This window comes from Narcine bancroftii, chromosome 4 (assembly GCF_036971445.1).
Source record: "Narcine bancroftii isolate sNarBan1 chromosome 4, sNarBan1.hap1, whole genome shotgun sequence".
NCBI classification, from domain to species: Eukaryota; Metazoa; Chordata; class Chondrichthyes; order Torpediniformes; family Narcinidae; genus Narcine; species Narcine bancroftii.
Genome location: NC_091472.1, coordinates 64,878,492 through 64,898,529, shown reverse-complemented (window position 1 = coordinate 64,898,529; position 20,038 = coordinate 64,878,492). Strand labels below are relative to the sequence as shown.

At 37.6% G+C, this 20,038-nt stretch overlaps 1 protein-coding gene across 23 annotated transcripts in view; it reads left to right on the top strand.

Moving 5' to 3' along the window:
• The window catches only part of LOC138760639 (girdin-like), a 272,147-nt gene that overhangs the window by 190,538 nt on the left and 61,571 nt on the right, over positions 1-20,038 (top strand). For all 23 annotated transcript variants that reach the window (XR_011355767.1, XM_069931479.1, XM_069931478.1 and 20 more), the window contains 4 exons: positions 5,864-6,040; positions 12,220-12,381; positions 16,881-17,158; positions 18,545-18,688. Coding sequence is in view for 22 of the 23 variants with exons in the window: in XM_069931479.1 (XP_069787580.1) it covers positions 5,864-6,040; positions 12,220-12,381; positions 16,881-17,158; positions 18,545-18,688 (761 nt within the window). In the remaining variant the exon portion in view is untranslated. The remainder of the gene's footprint in view (positions 1-5,863; positions 6,041-12,219; positions 12,382-16,880; positions 17,159-18,544; positions 18,689-20,038) is intronic.

Genomic DNA, 20,038 nt, shown 5'->3' with positions numbered 1-20,038 from the left:
CTATCTTCACTCCGGGACTGTCCATTGTACATGTTTAGAACATCGTGACAACCCATTTGCCCAACTGTTCGTCCATGAACCTCTGAGGACTCCATGAACCCTGCTTGCAGCAGCAATTTTTGGTGGGAGAAAAAGTTGAAGGGTTCAAAGAATGACAATCCTGGACATATGTAAGCACTAAACAGTGAACTTTATTTACATACAGCACAAATCACACACACACACAAGCAGGCATGGCACACCAATTAACAAGGTTATATATAGCTATCAACAAATTACAACAGGCAAGACATGATAGTTTCTCCCAGATGCATGCCACAAGTAGACTCCACCCTTCACAAGCACACACTTTACAATTAGTTCTCCAGCGTTGCCCACAGCTCTCAACCTGCAGTGGAGCTTAGGGGTGGTTCCAAAAGGAAAAGAACATGAGCTAGCCCATGTTCTGAGTTTTTATCCTGCAGCTAGTTAGTGGGCCAGCCCAGGTAGACCCATGCGAGGAGGAGAACCAATTGGAAAGTGTGTGTGGGTCTGCAATTGATTGACGGAGGATATAAAACTCAAAGGTCTACAGGTGCTGTGATTGTAGTAAAAACACAAATGCCGGAAAAACTCAACAGCAAGTCGTGATTTTCAACATGCTATCTGACTGAGTGGTCAGATGATCCACCAAGTTGCAAGCACATGGAAACTGACCTTTCCCCTGACCAGCTTCCTGTCCAACCTGTTGAATAATTCTGTGTGTTGTACTCTCTTGCATGTTTTGATATGTCTGCAATAAGGAATGCTCTCGTATTGGACGAAAAGCAGTCTGGATTTATCAGAGTGTTTAACAGTGGTGTAGAAAAGAAGAAAATTATTTTATTATTGGGAGGGTTAATTGATAATCAGACACAGCAAAGCACTTTATAAGACCACTCACTGTACCAATATTCTAGTCAATTTTATAAGGGTAAAAACCCATAGTTCAATATTCATTTAATAACCATTTATTGCATTAAAAATATTCAGTTTTACAAAATGAACTGAATTTTAATTAGTAATATTAAATCCTGCTGAGGTATTTCCACTGCACTTTCCCACCAAGTCATGTTCTATTTTTGGAAACTTGGGCACCCCTCCAATTAAGAGAAAAGCTCTATTTTTGAATGTAGTAAACACACTGAAATAGCTGGTCTTTTCAGCATCTATAGGGGACAAAGATATATTACCAACATTTTGGGCCTGAGCTCTTCTTCAAGGAAAAATCAGAAAAGGCAGAAGCAGGATATATCAGAAAGTGTCAGAATTCACACAATGAAAAATCTATATAAACAAAAGGTTTATTGGATTTGATAAGGGACTAGGTGAGAACTTATCATGTCTGTGTGAAAGGAAACATGGAATGGAAAGGAGGGAGGGGCGGTGAAGAAGAGCATGGGGGTGATATGATAAAAGACTAGGTAGAATTTATCATATCTGTGCAAAAGGAGACAGAATGGAGAGACGACAGGGGAAGAAGGGGGTGCAGAGTGATATGATAAGAGACGAGGTAGAATTTTGTTGGTCTGGATTCCTCCCCCATTCTTTGAATTCTGAGACTTTCTGATATATCCTGAATCCATATCATTGAATGGAAAAAGAAAAAAAATTCCTAAACTAAGAATCAAATCCCAACCTATGAGGGTTGCTGGCCAAGTTAAGGAGTCCACTACTACTAATAATAACTATAGGGTCTTAAAAAAAGCAAATAATTAATCTACAAATTTTTAAAAGAAATTAAGAAAAGGGCACCAAAGCGAAGTAAGTTGACATCCATTGCAGTATAGAACATGTAATTTGTTCTAGAGAGAGAGAGAGAGAGAGACATGCAATCACATCCGACAAACATTAAGTATGAATGAAAGGGACAGCATATTTCCATCTCAGTAAAATGGCCCTTCTAGCAATGAGGGGAGCAAAACCCACCACATGGAATTGTGAGGAAGTCAGTATTAAAACCATTGGCCCACTCACTCCAAAAATAGCAATGAAAGGGCTAGGAGTCAAATTAATAATAAGAATTAATGATAAAATACGAAATACCTCTTGCCAAAAATTAAAGAGAGAAGAACATAGCCAAAATATATGAAACAATATACCTTACTCAGTTATAGATTTTTCACATTTAGAAGAAACATTAGGATAAAATTTAGCTAACTGAACCTTTTGGCAAACGATAGTTGAAAGTCTTGATACCATAATTTCTTAATACCACCCAGGGAACTATCCCTAGATCATTAAAGTAAATCATAAGGGGTTGATTAGGTTTAAAATTATATACTTCCCAAATAAAGTTAAAATCTAAATCCTGGGGATGCTTCAGCGTTAAAGAATTTAAGAAGCTCCTAATCTGTAAATAATGAAAAAAGTGATGTTCAAGTATTTTAGTTTTAATAGATAATTGTTCAAAAGAAGCCAAATTTTGGCAACATATAGATCTAGAAAAGATTGGATACCCAAGCTTAGCCACTGAGTATAAGCAATATCTTGGACCGAAGGTTTTTTAAAAAGGAGTATGTAGAATAGAGCTAATCAATAAAAACCTATGGTAACCAAAATGTTTTGTAAATTGAAACCAAATTCTCAAAGTGTGTCTGACTACCAAATTATCAGGTAACTTGGATGCCAAAAAGCAAGGGTGCTCCAAGTATCGAAAGGAGAAAATACCTTTTAGTAGACTTAATTTCTAGGTCAATCCATCTTGAAGCACCTTGGTATTTATTATGATGAATTTAAATAGTAATAGATCTAATATTTGCTGCCCAGTAATAAAATCTAAAATTAGGTAATGCCAAACCTCCATTTATTTTTGTATTTTGAAGGAATTTTTTGAGGCTGGGGCGCTTGCTTTTCCAAACAAAAGAAAAGATGAGAGAATCTAATGAATCAAAAATGGATTTAGGAACAAAAGCCAGTATAGCTTGAAAGATGCTGTATATAAGAATTTTGGCAAGATATTCATTTTGATAATATTTAACACATCCAATTAAAGTAATCAAAAGAGGAGACCATTGAGATAGGGACTTCTTAACATAATTCAATAAAGTAGGGAAATTTTCCTTAAACAAAATATTAAACTTTTTAGTAATAGTAACGCCCAGATAGTTAAATAGATTTTTAACAATTTTATAAGGGACAGTGGAATCAAAAGAGCAGGAAGAGTTCAAAATGAATATTTCACTCTTTTGCAGGTTTAATTTATAGCCTTAAAACTGACCAAATTAATGAGAAGTAGCAAAATATGTGGAATTGAATGGTCAGGATTGGATATGTACTGCAGAAGATTATCAGTATTGAGAGGCACCTTATGTATATTTCCAGCTCTTAGTGTAAAGTTGCAGCAAACCTTTTATAATGCTTCCATCTCCCTTATTCATAAAAAGAATAAGGATTCCTTTGATGGTTCCTCTTACAGACCAATTTCCCTTCTAAATTTTGATGCCGAGATTTTGTTTAAGATCCTGGCCTCAATATTAGAAAATGTTAAGCCTCTAATTATTTCTGAGGATCAAAAGGGATTCATTAAAGGACGTTACTCACAATTCAATTTTCAACGTCTTTTAGGTATTCTCCACTCTCCCACAGTCTTGTCCTCTGAATGTATTATCTCTTTAGATGAGGAAAGGAATTTGATAGAGTGGAATTGGAATATTTATTTTGTGTACTAGAGAAATTTAATCTAGGTTCTCAATTCATTAATTGGACTAAATTAATATATCTATCTCCTCCAGCTTTAATTTTCTCTAATTCAATTAAATCCAAACCCTTTAAACTTCATCGTGGAATCAGACAGGGTTGTCCCTTAAGATCTCTTCTATTTAATTTGGCTTTGGAACCAATCAACAGAGATCTCTGGAATCTCTAGAGCCACTTCCTGATCAGTGAGGAGAATGGTTCTCCATTTAAATTGTCCAACCTGGATCATGAGGTTAATACAGTGATTATGTCAATCTCATGCAACAAGCAAAGATAATGTTATGACTGTGGCTCTCAAATCAACAAATTCATGGACCTAAAGGAAAATTATCATCTGCCCATGCTTGGCAAATGCAATAGCAGGGAACCTTTAAACATTTGCAAGTATAGTTCCATCTGATAAAAGATATTGAGATGGTTGAGTGGAAACAATGAAAGCATAATCAGAATCAGAATTTATTGACATGAACAAGTCATGAAATTCAATGTTTGTGGCAGCATCAGACTGCAGATGTTCATATTATAACCATCTTATGACATTACTATAAAAAAGTAAAAATAATAGTGCAAGAAAAGTAAGGCAATGTCTTTGGTTCATTGATTATTCAAGAATCTGATGGCAGTGGGGAAGAAGCTGTCCTAGTGTTTGTCTTTAGGCTCCTATACATTTACCCAATGATACCAAAGTAAAGAGGGCAATGCTTCAGTGGTAGGGGTCTTTGAGGATAGAGGCTGCTTTTTTAAGATACCACCTCATGTAGTTGTCATCGATGGAGTGAAGTCTGGGCCTGTGATGTCCCGGGCCAAATTAAAACCTTCTTGAGTTTATTCTTGTCCTGAGAGTTGGCACCTCCATACCAGGCAGTGATGAAACCAGCCAGAATGCTCTCCACAGTACACCTTTAGAAGTTTACAAGAGTCTTTGGTGACAAACAGAATCTCCTCAGCCACCTCACAAAGTACAGCCGCTGGCAAGCCTTCTTTGTGATTGCATTCACGTTGAGGCTCCAGGACAGATCCTAGGAGATGACATCCAGGAATTTAATGTTCTTGACCCTTTCCACTACAGATCCCTCATTGAGAACTGGGTCGTGTTCTCCTGACTTCCTCCTGAAGTCCACAATCATCTCCATGGTTTTGCTGACATTGAGTGCAAGGTTGTTATTGTAACACCATTCAACGAGCTGATCCATCTCCCTCCTGTATGTTTCCTCATTGCCGTTTGTGATTCTGCTGACAACTGTGGTGTCATCGGCAAACTTGTAGATATCATTGGAATTGTGCCTGGCCACGCAGTCATGGGTGTATAATGAGTTGAGCAGTGGGCTAAGCACACATCCTTGGGGTCCCTCGTGGTGTCTGAGATAGATTACCAACATATCTCTTCATTCAGCACCACTGTTAGCAAGTGCATTTGTTCCATGTATATAATGGCTTTTACCCATCACAAGGTGGAAATGTAACGGCAAAAGACCTCAGTGGAGAGGGAATATAACTTTGCAAGTTCAATATTCTTGCTGAACTTGCTTGCCCATTTTTGAGAACACGTTGTCTGAATATTAACAGTCAACGACATCATGATTAACAAAGGGTTGGGTGGGGGTGGTGGATATTAGAGCATTAAATAGTTCAATTCACAAAATGTGTTCTGTCCAGCCACTCCAGTTTATGTTTTATTACAACTTTTACCCCCTGGTGACAGATAAAATATTCTCTGGAGAATTGGATCTGAATTTGATCTAATTAGGTAAGCTCACATCATATGTATTTATTGACAATTTTTTGGAATGATGCCTGCTGCATGGGTTTCGTTCAGTTTTGTAAGGTCAACATTGAAGCCAAAGTATCATTGAACAGTGAGAAATTGGGAAGAACTCAGTTGGTCAGGCACGATCCATGGAAAGAAATGATCATCATTACACAGCATCAGTACAAAGCAATGAATTTGTATCTCTGGGTCAATTTAGCTTAGAAATTAACAGAGAATTTCAGCATTTTATGGCCACTTTGGGAGGGAAACTTTACAACTGCAACAACAATAAAATTGCTGTGAGCTACTTAATTTTTAATATTCATGTACAGTGCCAGAATATTCCTTAATATATGAAACTTTATACAATGAATTTATTTATCTTCATGATTAAAGGTGAAAAAAAACTATGAAGCTCTCAAACAAAGACAAGATGAGGAAAAAAATGTGGAGAATTCACAATATAAGCCTGTTCAAGACATTCAGACTACAAATAAATGGGAACAAGAAAACCAAGAAGTAACTCGGGAGCTGTTAAAGGTCAAAGACAGACTTATTGAGATTGAGAGAAATGTGAGTTTAATACTTAACTAAAATCATCTTTCAAGCAGCTTGAAGAAAATGTTGCTGCATTTCTTTGTACGCTACCTAAAATTAATTGTATATTGAACTGATTAATTTTTCAAGGTCTTTTTACAAAGTAAAGATTTCTTTCAACTACTGTTATGTATTCCCTCCATTTTCTCCATCCCTCATTAACTTTGGTAATATATCATAATCAGATAGTGATAGGATCAAAATTAAAATCAATTTCCACAGGTCTTTGTTTTGCATGAAGAAATGTGATTCTCACATTCCTTCCTGCCTTTACAGATAGGGTGTGCCAATTGAAACATTGAAGTAGAGTCAACTTACTGAAGACTTATATTTGCTAAGATAATAGGTAAGGGAGATTATGAAATAAACCATTTTTCCAATAAATAGTCATGATCCTGAAAAGACAGTAAAAGTGCATTTAATTGTTTTTAAAAGGGAATGGGGGGAGTGGAAAAAATTGCAATGCTCTGCTGATAGAGCTGGACAACGGGAATGACTCAATTATTATAGAGAGCCAGCACAGAATCTATGGCCTCCTTCCAATCTATAATGATTCTGCATTGTAATTTAAAATTAGGAGATTATTCGTTATGATGTTATTTCATACTGTTCATATCTTATTTTTTCTTCTCTTAGGCAATGACTTTTCCCAGTTTTTGGTTCTATGGATAACATTGATTTTCTGGCGCTATTCTGAAAAGCCATATTTTTGTGAATTTGAGCGAGAGTTGATTGACTTTTCAGGGCCTTTAAATGTCATTTCTCCAATGATGGTGCACCCTTGTCTAGTCAGAAGATTATGTTCTATTTTGATATGAATACATATTATAGACTGGTATTTCAGTTGCTGATGGCATTGTTAGTAACTGTATTTTCCATGTTTGGTGAATTTGAAAGACCTCATGGTACCATTGAAAGATGAAAGGGCATTCCTTTCAAAGTTCTGATTAACATTTGTTCCTCTCACAGTATCTCAAAACAAATGAGCTTGTAATTGCCATCTTGACGAGCTGTTGCTGGAAGAGTTCAATGTAGGTTTACAGGATATTATGGCACAGTACAGGCCCTTCGGCCCATGATGTTGTTCCTACCTATTTAAACCTGCTGAATAATCTTCTAAACCTTCCTAACACCTATAACCCTCTATTTTTCTTGCACTCATGTGCCTGTCCAAGATTCTTTTAAAAGTCCCTATTGTACTCGTTTCCACCACCAACCCTGCCAATGCATTCTAGGCACCCATTACTCTTATGTGTAAAAACACATACCCCTCTCACTTATAGTTTCCTCACCTTATACAGATGTCCTCTGGTATTTGCTACTGTTGCCCTGGGAAAAATGTGCTGCTTTCCATCCTATCTATTCCTCTCAATCTTATAGAACTCTTTTAAGACATTCTCATCCTTCTTTGCTCCAAAAAGAAAAGCCCTAACTCTATTAACCTTGGCTCATAAGACACATTCTCCAATCCTGGCAAATCTCCTCTGCACTCTCAACATAGCTTCCACATTCTTCCCGTAATCAATTGTGACCAGAACTGAACACAGAATTCCAAGTGTGGGGTAACCAGAGTTTTATATAGCTGCAATATTACCTCTTGAACACAATGAAGGCCAACATACCATAAGCCTTCTTAATTCCCCAATCACCTTGAAAGATCTATCGATGTGGACCCCAAGATCCCTCTGTTCCACACTATTGAGAATCCTGACATTAACCATATACTCCACCTTCAAGTTTGATCTTCCAAAATGCATCAAGCGAATATTTAAAAGAATGATCCTGGGGTTGAGAGTTTAATGTATGAGGAGTGTTTGATGGCTCTGGGCCCATCCTCACTGGAGTTTCTAAAGATGAGGGGGAATGTTATAGAAAGCTACCGAATATTGAAAGGACTGGATAGAGTGGAAGTGGAGAAGGTAGGTGGGAGAGACTGGGACTGGAGTGCACAGCCTCTCCCACAGAGATAAGTAGACATTTCTTCAGCCAAAAGGTGGTGAATTTGTTGCCACAAATGACCGTGGAGGCCATCATTATGTATATTTAAAGCAGAGGTTAATAGGTTCTTGATTAGTAAGGGTGTCAAGTGTTATGGGGAGAAATAAGAGAACAAGGTTGAGAAGAAAAATGTATTGCATGGCAGAACAGACTTAATGGGCCAAATGGCCTAATTCTGCTCCAAAGTCTATGAACTCTGAGCCCCTTCCCTCCTCACCCCATTCCTGATCCATTAATACCAATATTCATTTTCACTCTCAGTATATTCACAGTTACTAACAAATTTGAGAATTTTATATCTATAGCAACAATAAATATGCAGCCTTTAAAACAAAATAGAGGTAGATTTTAGGGAGTTTTTTTTTAAAGGAGGACAAAGTAGCTGGAAGTTCTAAGTTAAACAAAGAATTGCTGAAGGTGCTCAGTGGGTCAGACAACATCCATGGATGGAAACAACACACAATCTGCTGGAAGAACTCAGCGAGTGAAGTCGCAGCAGTGAAGAAAAAAACAATTGTCAAAGTTGTGGGCAGGAACTTCTCATCCAGCATTTGCAGTCTCTCTTGTATATCCATGGGTAGAAATTAGTGATCAGTATTTTTGTTCTGGACTCTGTATCGAGACTAAAGAGAAAAGGGAGTGATATTATGTATCTAAAGGGGGAAAGAACCTAGGGAAGGGTAAAGGACAGGAAGTAGGGAGGTGGCCAACTTCTGGGAACCAGGAATCAGGGCCCAGGATTGAGGAGGTGTGATTGTAAATATAGAACCTTGAGCTTGCTTCACCACTGAACAAACTGCAGGACAGCTAAACTGGTTACGGGGATGCCAGAGGAGGTAGCACATTCATGGCAACAATGTATTTTGGAAGGGTTTCTTTTGTTTTTCCTTCTTGTTTTAATAATAGCATTGGAACCTGGCAACTTTTTGCCTTGTAGGGCAAGCAAAGGAAAGCTTTTTTGCTGTATCTTATGTATATGACCATAAATTGAATATTAATATTGAACTATCTTGTTTCTGAATGATACTGTTGCTGTTCTATCTATTAGTGCCATTACAGGGTGACATTAAATGACTGAATGGAGATGGCCAAGTTAGATAATTGTGCAGAGGCACTCAGAGAAACCACAGTGAAATAGTTCTGGATGAGTTCATGTGACAGATAGAAAATCAGGATGATTGTCAAATCTGGAAGACGGGGCATGATGAGAGTTTTGTGAACAATTGGCCTGAAGACAGATAATTTGAAAGTGATGGAGGGGGTCAGGTCCAGCAGTATGTTCAGACAACATTCTGTTTCAAATGAAGAATGATAGGGAACGTGTGTGGTAAGTTGAAGTCTTCATAATCTACTCTACATCAATGGTTCGCCTTTGACCTCTATCTGAAGGTTATTCAAATATTTTCTTTTTTAGTGGATCAATAACTAGGGAGGATATAAACTTAATTTTAAATGTTGGTGTGATAGCAATTTAGAAAGTGTTATTTTAGCAAAAATTCATTTTATCATTCTGATCACAAATACAAAATCAGGCACAAAAGTTACATTTCAACTCTATCTGACAAAATTGAAAAGTATTTTGTATCTGAAATGGGAAAGTTTTATTGGGGAATGGCTTATCACATGGGATAAGGCAGGAACTTGGGAGAGTAAAATGGGAACAGATATTCTCAGGAAAATGCACTGCAAAAATGTGGAGGATGTTTAGGGACCATACACATGCGATCCTGGATAGGTTTATCCCACTGAGTTGTAGAAAAGATGGTGGGAGCTATGGTTGACAAGAGGTGGAATAGTTAGTTAGGAGGAAGAAGGAAGCATACATAAGGTTTCAGAAGCAAAAGTTAAAAAAGGGCTCCAGAGAATTATATAGTAGCCAGGAGGGGACATGAGAAATCCTTGGCAAGTAGGATTAAGAAATATCCTAAAGTGTTCTACATGTACATGAAGGACAAAAGAATGATGAGAGTGAGGGTAGAACAAATTATGGATAAAGAGAGGAATGTTACCTGGAGGTAGGGGAAGTCCTAAATGAATACTTTGCTTCCGTGTTCACTGGGGAGAGGGACTTTGGTGAATGTGAGGTCAGTGTAGAACAGGCTCAAGTGCAGCACCACGTTGAGGTTAAGAAAGAGCAAAGGCTGGATCTTCTTAAAAATATTCAGGTAAAAAGGTCCCTGGGACTGGCTCGGATATACCCCAGGTTATTATAGGAATCAAGGGGAGAAATTGATGCAGTTTTGGGAGTGACTTGTGAGTCTTGCATCAGTGATGGACAGACTTGTAGAGGATGCTTAAGGATAGGATTTTTTGAGGAGGTAACAATGGAAATGGATGAAGGAAAATTGATAGATATAATGTATATCAAGATTCCTTTATTGTCATGTAATAATACAGAATGTCATATTACATGAAATTGCCTCTACCTGCTGTAAGGCAAAGAGACACCATTAGTGTCACCTGGTGCACCTTACAGAGTAAAAAAGAAAGAGTGTCCCTTCAGAGACACCGAGAGTCCATGGATTCGCCTCCAGTGCTTCCACAGCCTTTGCTGTTCGATTCATTGACAACCTGAGTTCCAGATCCAAACATTCGACATGTTTGCTTGGCGCCTTCAGCGCTTGAGACCCATCAGGAGCCCTCTCAAATCCTGATTCAAATACCTAGTTCTCTTGATCCAGTCTTCAGCAGCCTGCAGTATGTGTAGGCCTCCCAACCGCAAGTTCCCTGCAGTCTCTGTGAGTCCTTCACTGCAAGTTGCCAACAGGCCCACAACCTGTGCGGATCCTTCAGCTCCTGAGCCATTCGCTGGTCCGCTGCTGTGATTACCATCCTGTAGGGTCTTTCAACTGTTGAACCCCTCACCGGTCCACTCCTGTGGACCATATGGATTTTAGTAAGGTGTTTGACAAGGATCCCCATGGTAATCTCATTCAGAAAGTTATGAAGCATGGGATTCTTGGCTGTTTCGATTCAGTATTGGATTGCCTACGGAAAGCAGAGGAGATGATGGAACATATTTTGCTTGGCGGTCAGTGACTAGTGGCATTCTTCAGGGTGTCTTGGGACCACTGACCTTTGTTACTTTTATACATGACTTGAATGAAGTAGAAGAGGTTGGATAGTAAATTTGCAGATGATACAAAAATTGGAAGATGCTGTGGGATAGTGTGCAGAAGGTTATGTAGAACTGGATATAGACAGGATGCAGAGTTGGGCTGAATAAGTGACAGATGGAGTTCAATCCAGTTAAGTGTGAGGTGATACACTTGGGAAGGTCAAACTTGAAGGTGGAATACATGGTTAATGGCAAGATTATTAACAATATGAAGGGGTCCAGGTCCTTAGATTCCCCAAGATTGCCATGTAAGTTGATAGAATGATTAAGAAGCCGTATGTTGTTTTGGCTTCATTAGGTAAGGCATTGAGTTCGAGAGCCGCAATGTAACATGTAGCTCTATAATACTCTGGTTGAACCACGTCTGAAGTATTAGGTTCACTTCTGGTCACCCTTTTATAGGAAGAATGTAGTTGCTTCAGAGAGTGTGGAGAGGAGATTTACCAGGATCTTGCCTGGATTAAAGAAAATGCCTTGCAAAGTAAGGTTGACAGCTTATCTCTTTGGAGTGAGGAAGGATGAGAGGTAATTTAATAGAGGTATGTAAGATTATGAGGGGCTTGGATAGGGTAGACAGCCAGCACCTTTTTCCTGGGGTGACCATAGCAAATTCTAGAAGGCATGTGTTTAATATCAGTGGAAGAAAATTTAGAAATGTCAGAGCTAAGTTTTTATACACATATTTGTGGGTGCCTGGAATGTTTTTCTGAGGTGGTGGTGGAGGCTGGTACAATAGGGACATTTAATGCTCAGATAGGCACATGCATGTTAAAAAAAAATAGAGGGTTACAGGTGTGAGGTTCGAAATATTAGATTGTTGTAGAGTAGGTTTATGTGGGTCAGCACAACATCATAAGCTGAAGGACCTATACTGTGCTATAATATTCTATGTTCTTAAATGTACAAAATTTGTAGGAAGTAAAACAAATTACTAAATCTATAATTATTTGCATAAATTATATTGGTTTTTGAAATATGAAATGCTGGAAGGCAAGTTTTTTTTTTGAAGCTAGTTAAAGCATTATTTTTCCTTTCAAAGAATGCAACACTTCAGGCAGAAAAACAGGCCTTAAAAATGCAGCTGAAGCAGCTAGAAACCCAGAATAACAACTTGCAATCCCAAATTGTTGCACTTCAGAAACAGGCAACATCACTACAGGTTCATAATGCCACCTTGCAAACAGAGAATGCCAAGTTGCAGGTCAGAATCTATCATCAATCTTTCTTAAATGTAAAATTTGCATGTTGATATTTATGATTTGTAAACAGTTATATTTTGGGCATGCAGAGTATCAACTAAATTTTTGCTGCATGAGAATTTTGAAGGATTTGTTTAAAACTGTGTTCTATATTCTTACCATATTTTTAATTCATGTTTCCTTTCATTTAAACTAGCCTATGCTTTTCCACAGATTAAGATAAATTTATAGTCAACATATTTATCAATACGTGTGCAACACACAGTTGTTAGTGCAACGCCTTTACAGTGCCAGTGATTGGGACCAGGATTTGAAACCCATGCTGTCTGAAAGGGGTTTGTACATTCTCCCCGCATCTGCTTGGGTTTTCCCCTGGGGGCTCCGGTTTCCTTCCACCATTCCAAATGTACTGGGGGTGTAGGTTAATTGGGTGTAAATTTGGCACTATGGGTTTGTGGGCCAAAATGGCCTGTTACTGTGCTATAGTGTCTAAAATAAATTGAAACATTTTATATCCTGAAGAACCATAATGTTGAGGCAGCATCTGCTCATTGCGGGACATTGGTTATGAATAATTTGCAACCAAGCAGAGGCAAGAACAATCTAAGTGCTTGTCTTATCAGAAATCGCACACAATGTCTTCCCTGGCATACTTGGAACAGTTTGTAAAACAGGGTGAATGTAGGAAAAGAGGGTAAATGTAGATGGGCAAAAGGATTGCCAATGTAATGGTGAGCCAATGATTCCACTTCTGTGATTTAAGACTTTAATAAAAAGTTTGGAAGGCAAGCATAACCAACTGTGGCTATTGGCAGGTCTGCTGAAAAGTCCACATGAACATGAGGAGTGTATCTATTACCTTGCTTGAGATTTAGCATTAAGCTTTGGGGCTTACATCTTGGAAAGTGATAGCATTGTTAACTTGAAAATATAATTATGTTACACCTAATGTATAAGGTTTTGGCTTCCAGTCAAGCAATTGAAAACAAAAACACATGACACTAACATTGATGTGAAACTCTTAACTTCTGTGTTTAAAGTTCAACTTGTTGAAATGCAATTTCAATGCTGAATACCATATTAAAGGTGCTTTGAATATGTTGCAGTATTCCATCCAATGTCTAAGAGCATCAGAAATTTCCAAGGCACTGACTGCCCTTGGGGAATGGTAATAAATTCTTGAAATGCAATTCAAAATTTGTAGCTGTTAAGGGTTACGAGGGCAAAACAAGAAAGTATCTTTGAGGTACAGCCTAGCTATTATCATATTTGATGGAGGGATTGGTATACATTTGTTTCTTTTGATCTGTTCATTTTCTACTTATTAAACTATTCAAGATGCCTGTCCCACATCGGACTTGTCAGCCACAAACGAGCCTGCAGCTGACGTGGACATTTACCCCTCCATAAATCTTCATCCGCGAAGCCAAGCCAAAGAAACTATTCAAGATCTCAGCATTCCTACAGTGCCATTCCTATTGTAAAGTAACCAGCTAGTGCAGATTGTCTCCCAAATCCAAAGCTGCTCAGGGATTCACTTCATGGTCATCTGCCCGCTCCTTTACTGGAGGAGCTTGATTGCAAGCAAAAAGAAAGCACTGTTTAGAAACTAGGGCAGTTTTGATCTAATGGATACTGAGGTTATCACAGAAAGAAGGGAGTTAGGTGCTACATTGAAAGAGGGATTTTTTTCTTGTTATTAATATGTGTGTTTCAGACAGAACAAAAATTAATAATCAACCTACCCATACTTACCTTTGGAACATTGTTGAGAAGTTACCATCTTCACCTGCTACTGTGTTTTTAGTAAAAGTACTCCCTTCATGCTGTTATGTAAAGAATTTTGGACCGACCTAGTCACAAGCAAATAAATGTTCAAATCAGAGTATTTAGTTGTGGTATAACCAAATGATTATTAGCCAAATCTGTATTATTGTGTTATTGAAGAAAATTTGGAAAGTTTCCACTTTTTATTAATCTCAGTAGTTCTGCAGTGTGAATAATGTGGTAGTTAAGTTAAATATTGTCAACCTGCTTAAGTATTTTTACTTATCTGTTTATTTTAAGGATGTAGCTAGTACCTATGTGTTACAAAATTGTGCATAACGAGCAGCAATAGACAATGAAGCGGACAGTGTTTAATTTTAAAGCACTAATTTTATTCTTAACTCTTAAACTATAGTCTTAACTTTTAAACTATCCTTAACATTAAATCTATTCACAGCTATGCGCAAGTGTTGTTTGTGTGTGTGTGAGAGAGAGATATACCTAAACCATTACAGTCCAGGCCAAAATCCAGAAAGTTACTTCAAAGTTCAGTCTTTTAAATTTAGTGTTCAAGTGTAGGCCTTTGAAATTTGATTCCCAGAATTAATGTTGAACTGATGGGAAGGCTGGAGTTTTGGCTGTTACAGACTCACGAATTCTTCTTGTGTTACCTTTTGTTACGAGCCCAGAGGACCCCAAAACCCAGCAGCAATAGATATTCACCAAGACAAATAGTTACTTAAACAGAAGTTGCTTTTAATTATCTTCAAACGTGAAAACAGAATCATACTTTAACTTATCACTAGACTTAACTAACCTATCTTAACCCCTTCTAATTCTAAGTGCATGTGTGTGTAAGTTCAGAAAAGTTCTTTGGTTCATGGTCCAATCTCACTTTTCATTCCTCCAAGTTCACTGCTTCTTATACTGTGCCTAGAATTTAACATGTATAAAGTTCACCAGGCTTTGGAGCTTGAAAGGTAAATGGTTACCACTCAGGAAGGTTCTTGTCAGTTTTCAGAGAGATATTTGTTGTTCGATGGACACCCAGCCACTTCAGTGTCTTGCCAAAGAAACTTGCCCCCTCAGGGTTCTCCAGATGATAACCTCTTTTTTTTCAGGTCACCACAGAGTGCCTTTTTGTTTCTCTTATTGCAAGTGAAACATTAGACAACCAGTCCTCTCCTCTTGCATGAACCACAAGGGCTTTGACCAGACTGAACTAAGCACTCACAACCCGTCTTCCAAATGGGGTTTTCCACAAGCTTGCCAGCTTATCCTGTTCCAGTCCCAGCTGCTGTTACTGTTTATAACTCTGTAGAACTGAACTCTGTGTGTCTCTCTCTTTCTCTCTCTCTCTCTCTCTCTCTCTCACACACACACACACACACACACACACACACACACACACACACACACACACTGAGAGAAAGTCTGTTTGACTCTCTGCTTGCAAAACCACATGACTTTCTTAGAACAGCAAATTCCGCTCCAGACAGAAGGTGGCTCTGACAAACTCTTCATCTGTTGCCTTTTTGTAAACAACAATCCATTAGTGAAGTCTCTTGGGCACTCTCCAAAGCTTTTGGCAAGACTGTTGGTCCCAACATGTCTAACATGAGCAGAACTCCAGTATTTTAAATAAGATCTGTTTTAAAGTGTTTGTATGTGACCTACACTAACAAACCATGCCCCAATTTATCTCCCAAGAACATATCTATATTCTGTCACACTTTGAAGAAATGTCCATTCACACGAGCTGTGGACAGAACACTCCTGCTCCTTTTGTAGGCAAAATTTGAACTGGGCAGCCTCCATGAAGCTTCCAAGACCCTGGCAACAATCTCTCCAGTACCTTCACTGCTAGAGTAAAATGAAGCAGTTTCTCCAAGTGACCTCCACTGTTAGTCACAATCAAAATGAAGCACTTTGCTTCCCAAAAGACCCTTCCAGCATAGGTCAATCCACCGAAAAGGCCCACCATTCACAGAGCATGTTTTGCCCTGCTTTCAAGAGTTGCTTTCTCTACAGCAGCCAGAATGGTTCTCCCGTGCAAAATCACAGTGTCTTTGCAAATATATTGTATTCTGGATCAGACTGTGGAAAACCTTCCCTCAGTTCTTCCAATATATCGAATTACCACTGAGCTGTGATTTGTTGTGCTTGTGTGAAATGTTAACTGACCATTTAGTCCCTCCTATCTATACTATCTCTTACAGTGATAATCCTATTTTACTAAAATGGGAGCTCATAATATATGCAAATATATGATGTTTAATCTTAATTCCTTTGAACTATGGTCAAGGACATGTGGGGATTCCCCAATTCCACATCCAGCCAGGTGATGTAAAAATTAATTCCATGAGGTTATTATGCAATCTTCCTTTAAGCAAATATTATTTTCCATGAATTGTTACAGATGTTCACAGACCACTAAATATGAAGAAAGTGACATCCTTTACAGTTCCAATTCTGGTCAGGGTTTTTCTTTGAAATCTTTGTACCATACATGCACAGTTAGTCATTTCCTTTTGCTTTTCTGAAAGACATGGACAAATCAATGTGTCAAATTAACCATGTTTTACAGAAGTGACCTAACATCATTGCTCCAGGTTCTAGCATTTGTCATCCCTCATGTGTCTCTAGCAACCATTTTTAAAGCAGAGAAATATAGAATGCAATTTTATGGTGATTTGACCAGTTAAAATAATGATTAATAACCTTTCTTTGATAGGTGGAACATTCTACACTGGGTTCCCAAAGTGCATCCTTGATGACTCAGAATTCTCAGCTTCAGAACCAACAATTGTCTTTGGAGAATGAGAATGAATTACTGATGAAACAAAAGGATGAATTGAAATTATTATATGATTCACTTGTTAAAGATCATGAAAAACTAGCAAAGTTACATGAGCATCAGGCAACAGAATATGAGAGCCTCATAAATAAACATGGAAGTCTGAAATTTGCTCATAAAAACTTAGAAGTTGAACACAAAGATCTTGAGGACAGGTAGTTTTAAAGTTTTTACCAACATTAAATACTGATGGAAATGTAATTTTATGCACATCAGAAAGACGATCATTTTGTAACATAAACCCTTTAAGCCAGTGGTTTTCCTCAAGTGTGTTGAGGGATGTTTAAAAAATTTGCTCTCTTTCCTTTAGCTGAACACTCATGTGCAGACTGGAGAAATTAGTTTTACTATTGTTATCGGAATGAATGGGTGAACTATTTGGTTGAAGAGTTTGAAAGCTACAGCATCAAGGGATTTGCATTGTCTTGCAAACATTTTATTTTTCTCCTAGTTTACTGCATTGAATCCCAGTGTCGGCTCTTTACTTGCATTGCCAGCAGTCGCCTTCAGTGTTGCTTTATTAATTAGTTTTCTGTTGCCATGTTTCATCGTAAATTGAATATTACACATTGTGCAAGTCAAATATGTGAATAAAGTTTTGTTTCAAAGTTGATTATATTCATACAGCACTGAGTAATCCCTTTTGGCCCAAGCCATTATGCACTAATCCTACTTAATTTTCCCCACATTCCTGTTAATTTCCATCTCCACTCCCAGATTCTACCATTCATCCTCACATTTAGAGCTGCTTTACAATTAACCCATCAAGCAGTACATTTTTGTGATGGGACAGGAAAGCAGAACACCTGAAGAAGCCCATTAGGGTTACAGGGAGAATGTACAAACTACACACAGGAAGCACTGGAGGTCTGGATTGACCCCAAATCACTAAAACCATGATGCTTTTGAAATCTTTGGAAAGTTGAAGACCTAATTATTTGACTTTAATTGCCTATGTCACCACTTAAGATTATAGTCAGTGACTCCAATTCTTTAAAAACATAGCAAACATCAGAAAAATAGAATTCCCCTTCCATTGAAGTCCCTATTTTTAAATTATTTGAAGTTTGATTTGTATGTTTTAAATTTAGGCATACAGCATGGTAACTGACCCTTTTGGCCCACAAGTCCATGTCACCCAATTATACCCAATTGTCCCAAGTTTTGTCTTACTTGTTTTCCCTGTCCTGTTCATATTCAGCCTTACAGTGCCTGACATTCTTGCCTTCCCTTGTCACCCTATTTCTCTTCACTTTATCCTAATGCTGCTTTATATCTCCATTTCACATAAACCTTTAGAAGTGTGAGAAGAATGACCAAATACTGTTTTAGAATGAGGTGTATTCAGGCATTTTATGAAACTGAGACATTGTTTTTTTTTCTTGTTGTTTGCTGCCAGTTTTTATTCTAATATATGTTACTACATGGAAGAATTTTAAAAACTATTAAGATCTTTAAAATATAAATTTTAGACTTAGATTTTACATTTTGACCTTTTCCCATTTTGATAACATTTTATTCTAATTTAATTATCTATGCAGGTACAATGAACTGCTGAAGCAGAAGGGACAATTGGAAGAGCTGGAGACAGTTTTGAAAAAAGAGCAGGAGAGAATGCACCATGATGCTGAGAAGCATGAAATCATGATACTTGAGTACCAGAAGCTTTGTAATGAAAATGCTAGGTTTGTAGCATTACTAGAAATCTAAGGGGTTGATGTTTTTGCTGTGTATTCACACCTGTTGTCATCTTCCAGATTCCAAATTTGAAATTGTACTTGAGCAGGATGTTGTCAGGAAAAGAAGTACAGGCTGGGTAAATTTCTTTGGAACTAAAAGCAATCAAGATTTTTATTTTTGAAAAATATGGAGCCCATGTTTACAAAGTGTTGGCATGAATATTTAAATGAAACTCCGACATTCCCTTTCTCCTAAAATAGGTCTCTGTATTCTATAAGAAGTTTTAACAGTATAGAGGATCTTTTCTTATTCTTTTGTGAGGGAGGGGGTCTATTAGGAGGGGTCCTTTTTCTTTTTTTTATATATTTACCACATGTATTTGTAATGGACTTGTAATATTACAAATAACTAAAGTTTTTGTGTTTTTAAAATTTATAAATAAAATTTAGTTTACTATTAAAGTTTTTCAAGTACCTGTCAGCTGCAGTATGAATTTTAGTGCATATGTGCATTGTACAATGTATATAACAATAAACTCAATATTATCATTATGTAAGCAATGAGCATTACCATAGGTTTATGTTAGTTGGCTGAAAATGTCCTTTTTCTGCACTTTGCTCTCTATAATTCCATCTTATGTATCAGTGTCAGGAATATTCACAATTTCTGTATTTTTTGTTTTCATGAGCAGTTGTTATTTGACTATAAGTAATTTTTTTTTGCCTACCATATATTTTGGCATATAAGTCAAGTCGTGGAAGCCACCCCCCCCCAAAAAAAAATCAAAAAATGGGGGTTGACTTACAAGCCAGATATACTTTTGATACCTTAAATTCAGCTCAAAATCCAATCCATACCTATCTGGCATATAAGCCGACCCATGAAAAGCAGATTTGGCGTACAAGTCAACCCTTGAAAGAAACAAAAAAAAATCCTGACTGCAAGAGTTTGTCATTGAGATTTTTATTGAAAACAACAACACAATTAGAACCCTTCAAAATCACTCTCACTATCATTATCTGAGGCAAAGATGGAGGGAAGCACATTCATATTCTCACTGTTTAAACAGTCTGTATCTGATGAGGCAGTTTCAGCTTCGTTGTCAGTGTCCCTTAACAAATCATCTTCCATGTCATCAATTGCACAAGAGATGCATCACTTTTTGAATGATTTTATCTCAGTCTCTACTTAAACTTTGTCCCATGCCTTGAGCACGAAGTTACACAGCACATAAAGCACGCATTCCCCTGCCTTATGTAAACGACTTTTCTGCACTCAACATCCATGTATTGCATTCCTCGTACACATGTTCTTTAAATGGCTTGTTCAAGCAGACATCAAGAGGTTGCAATATA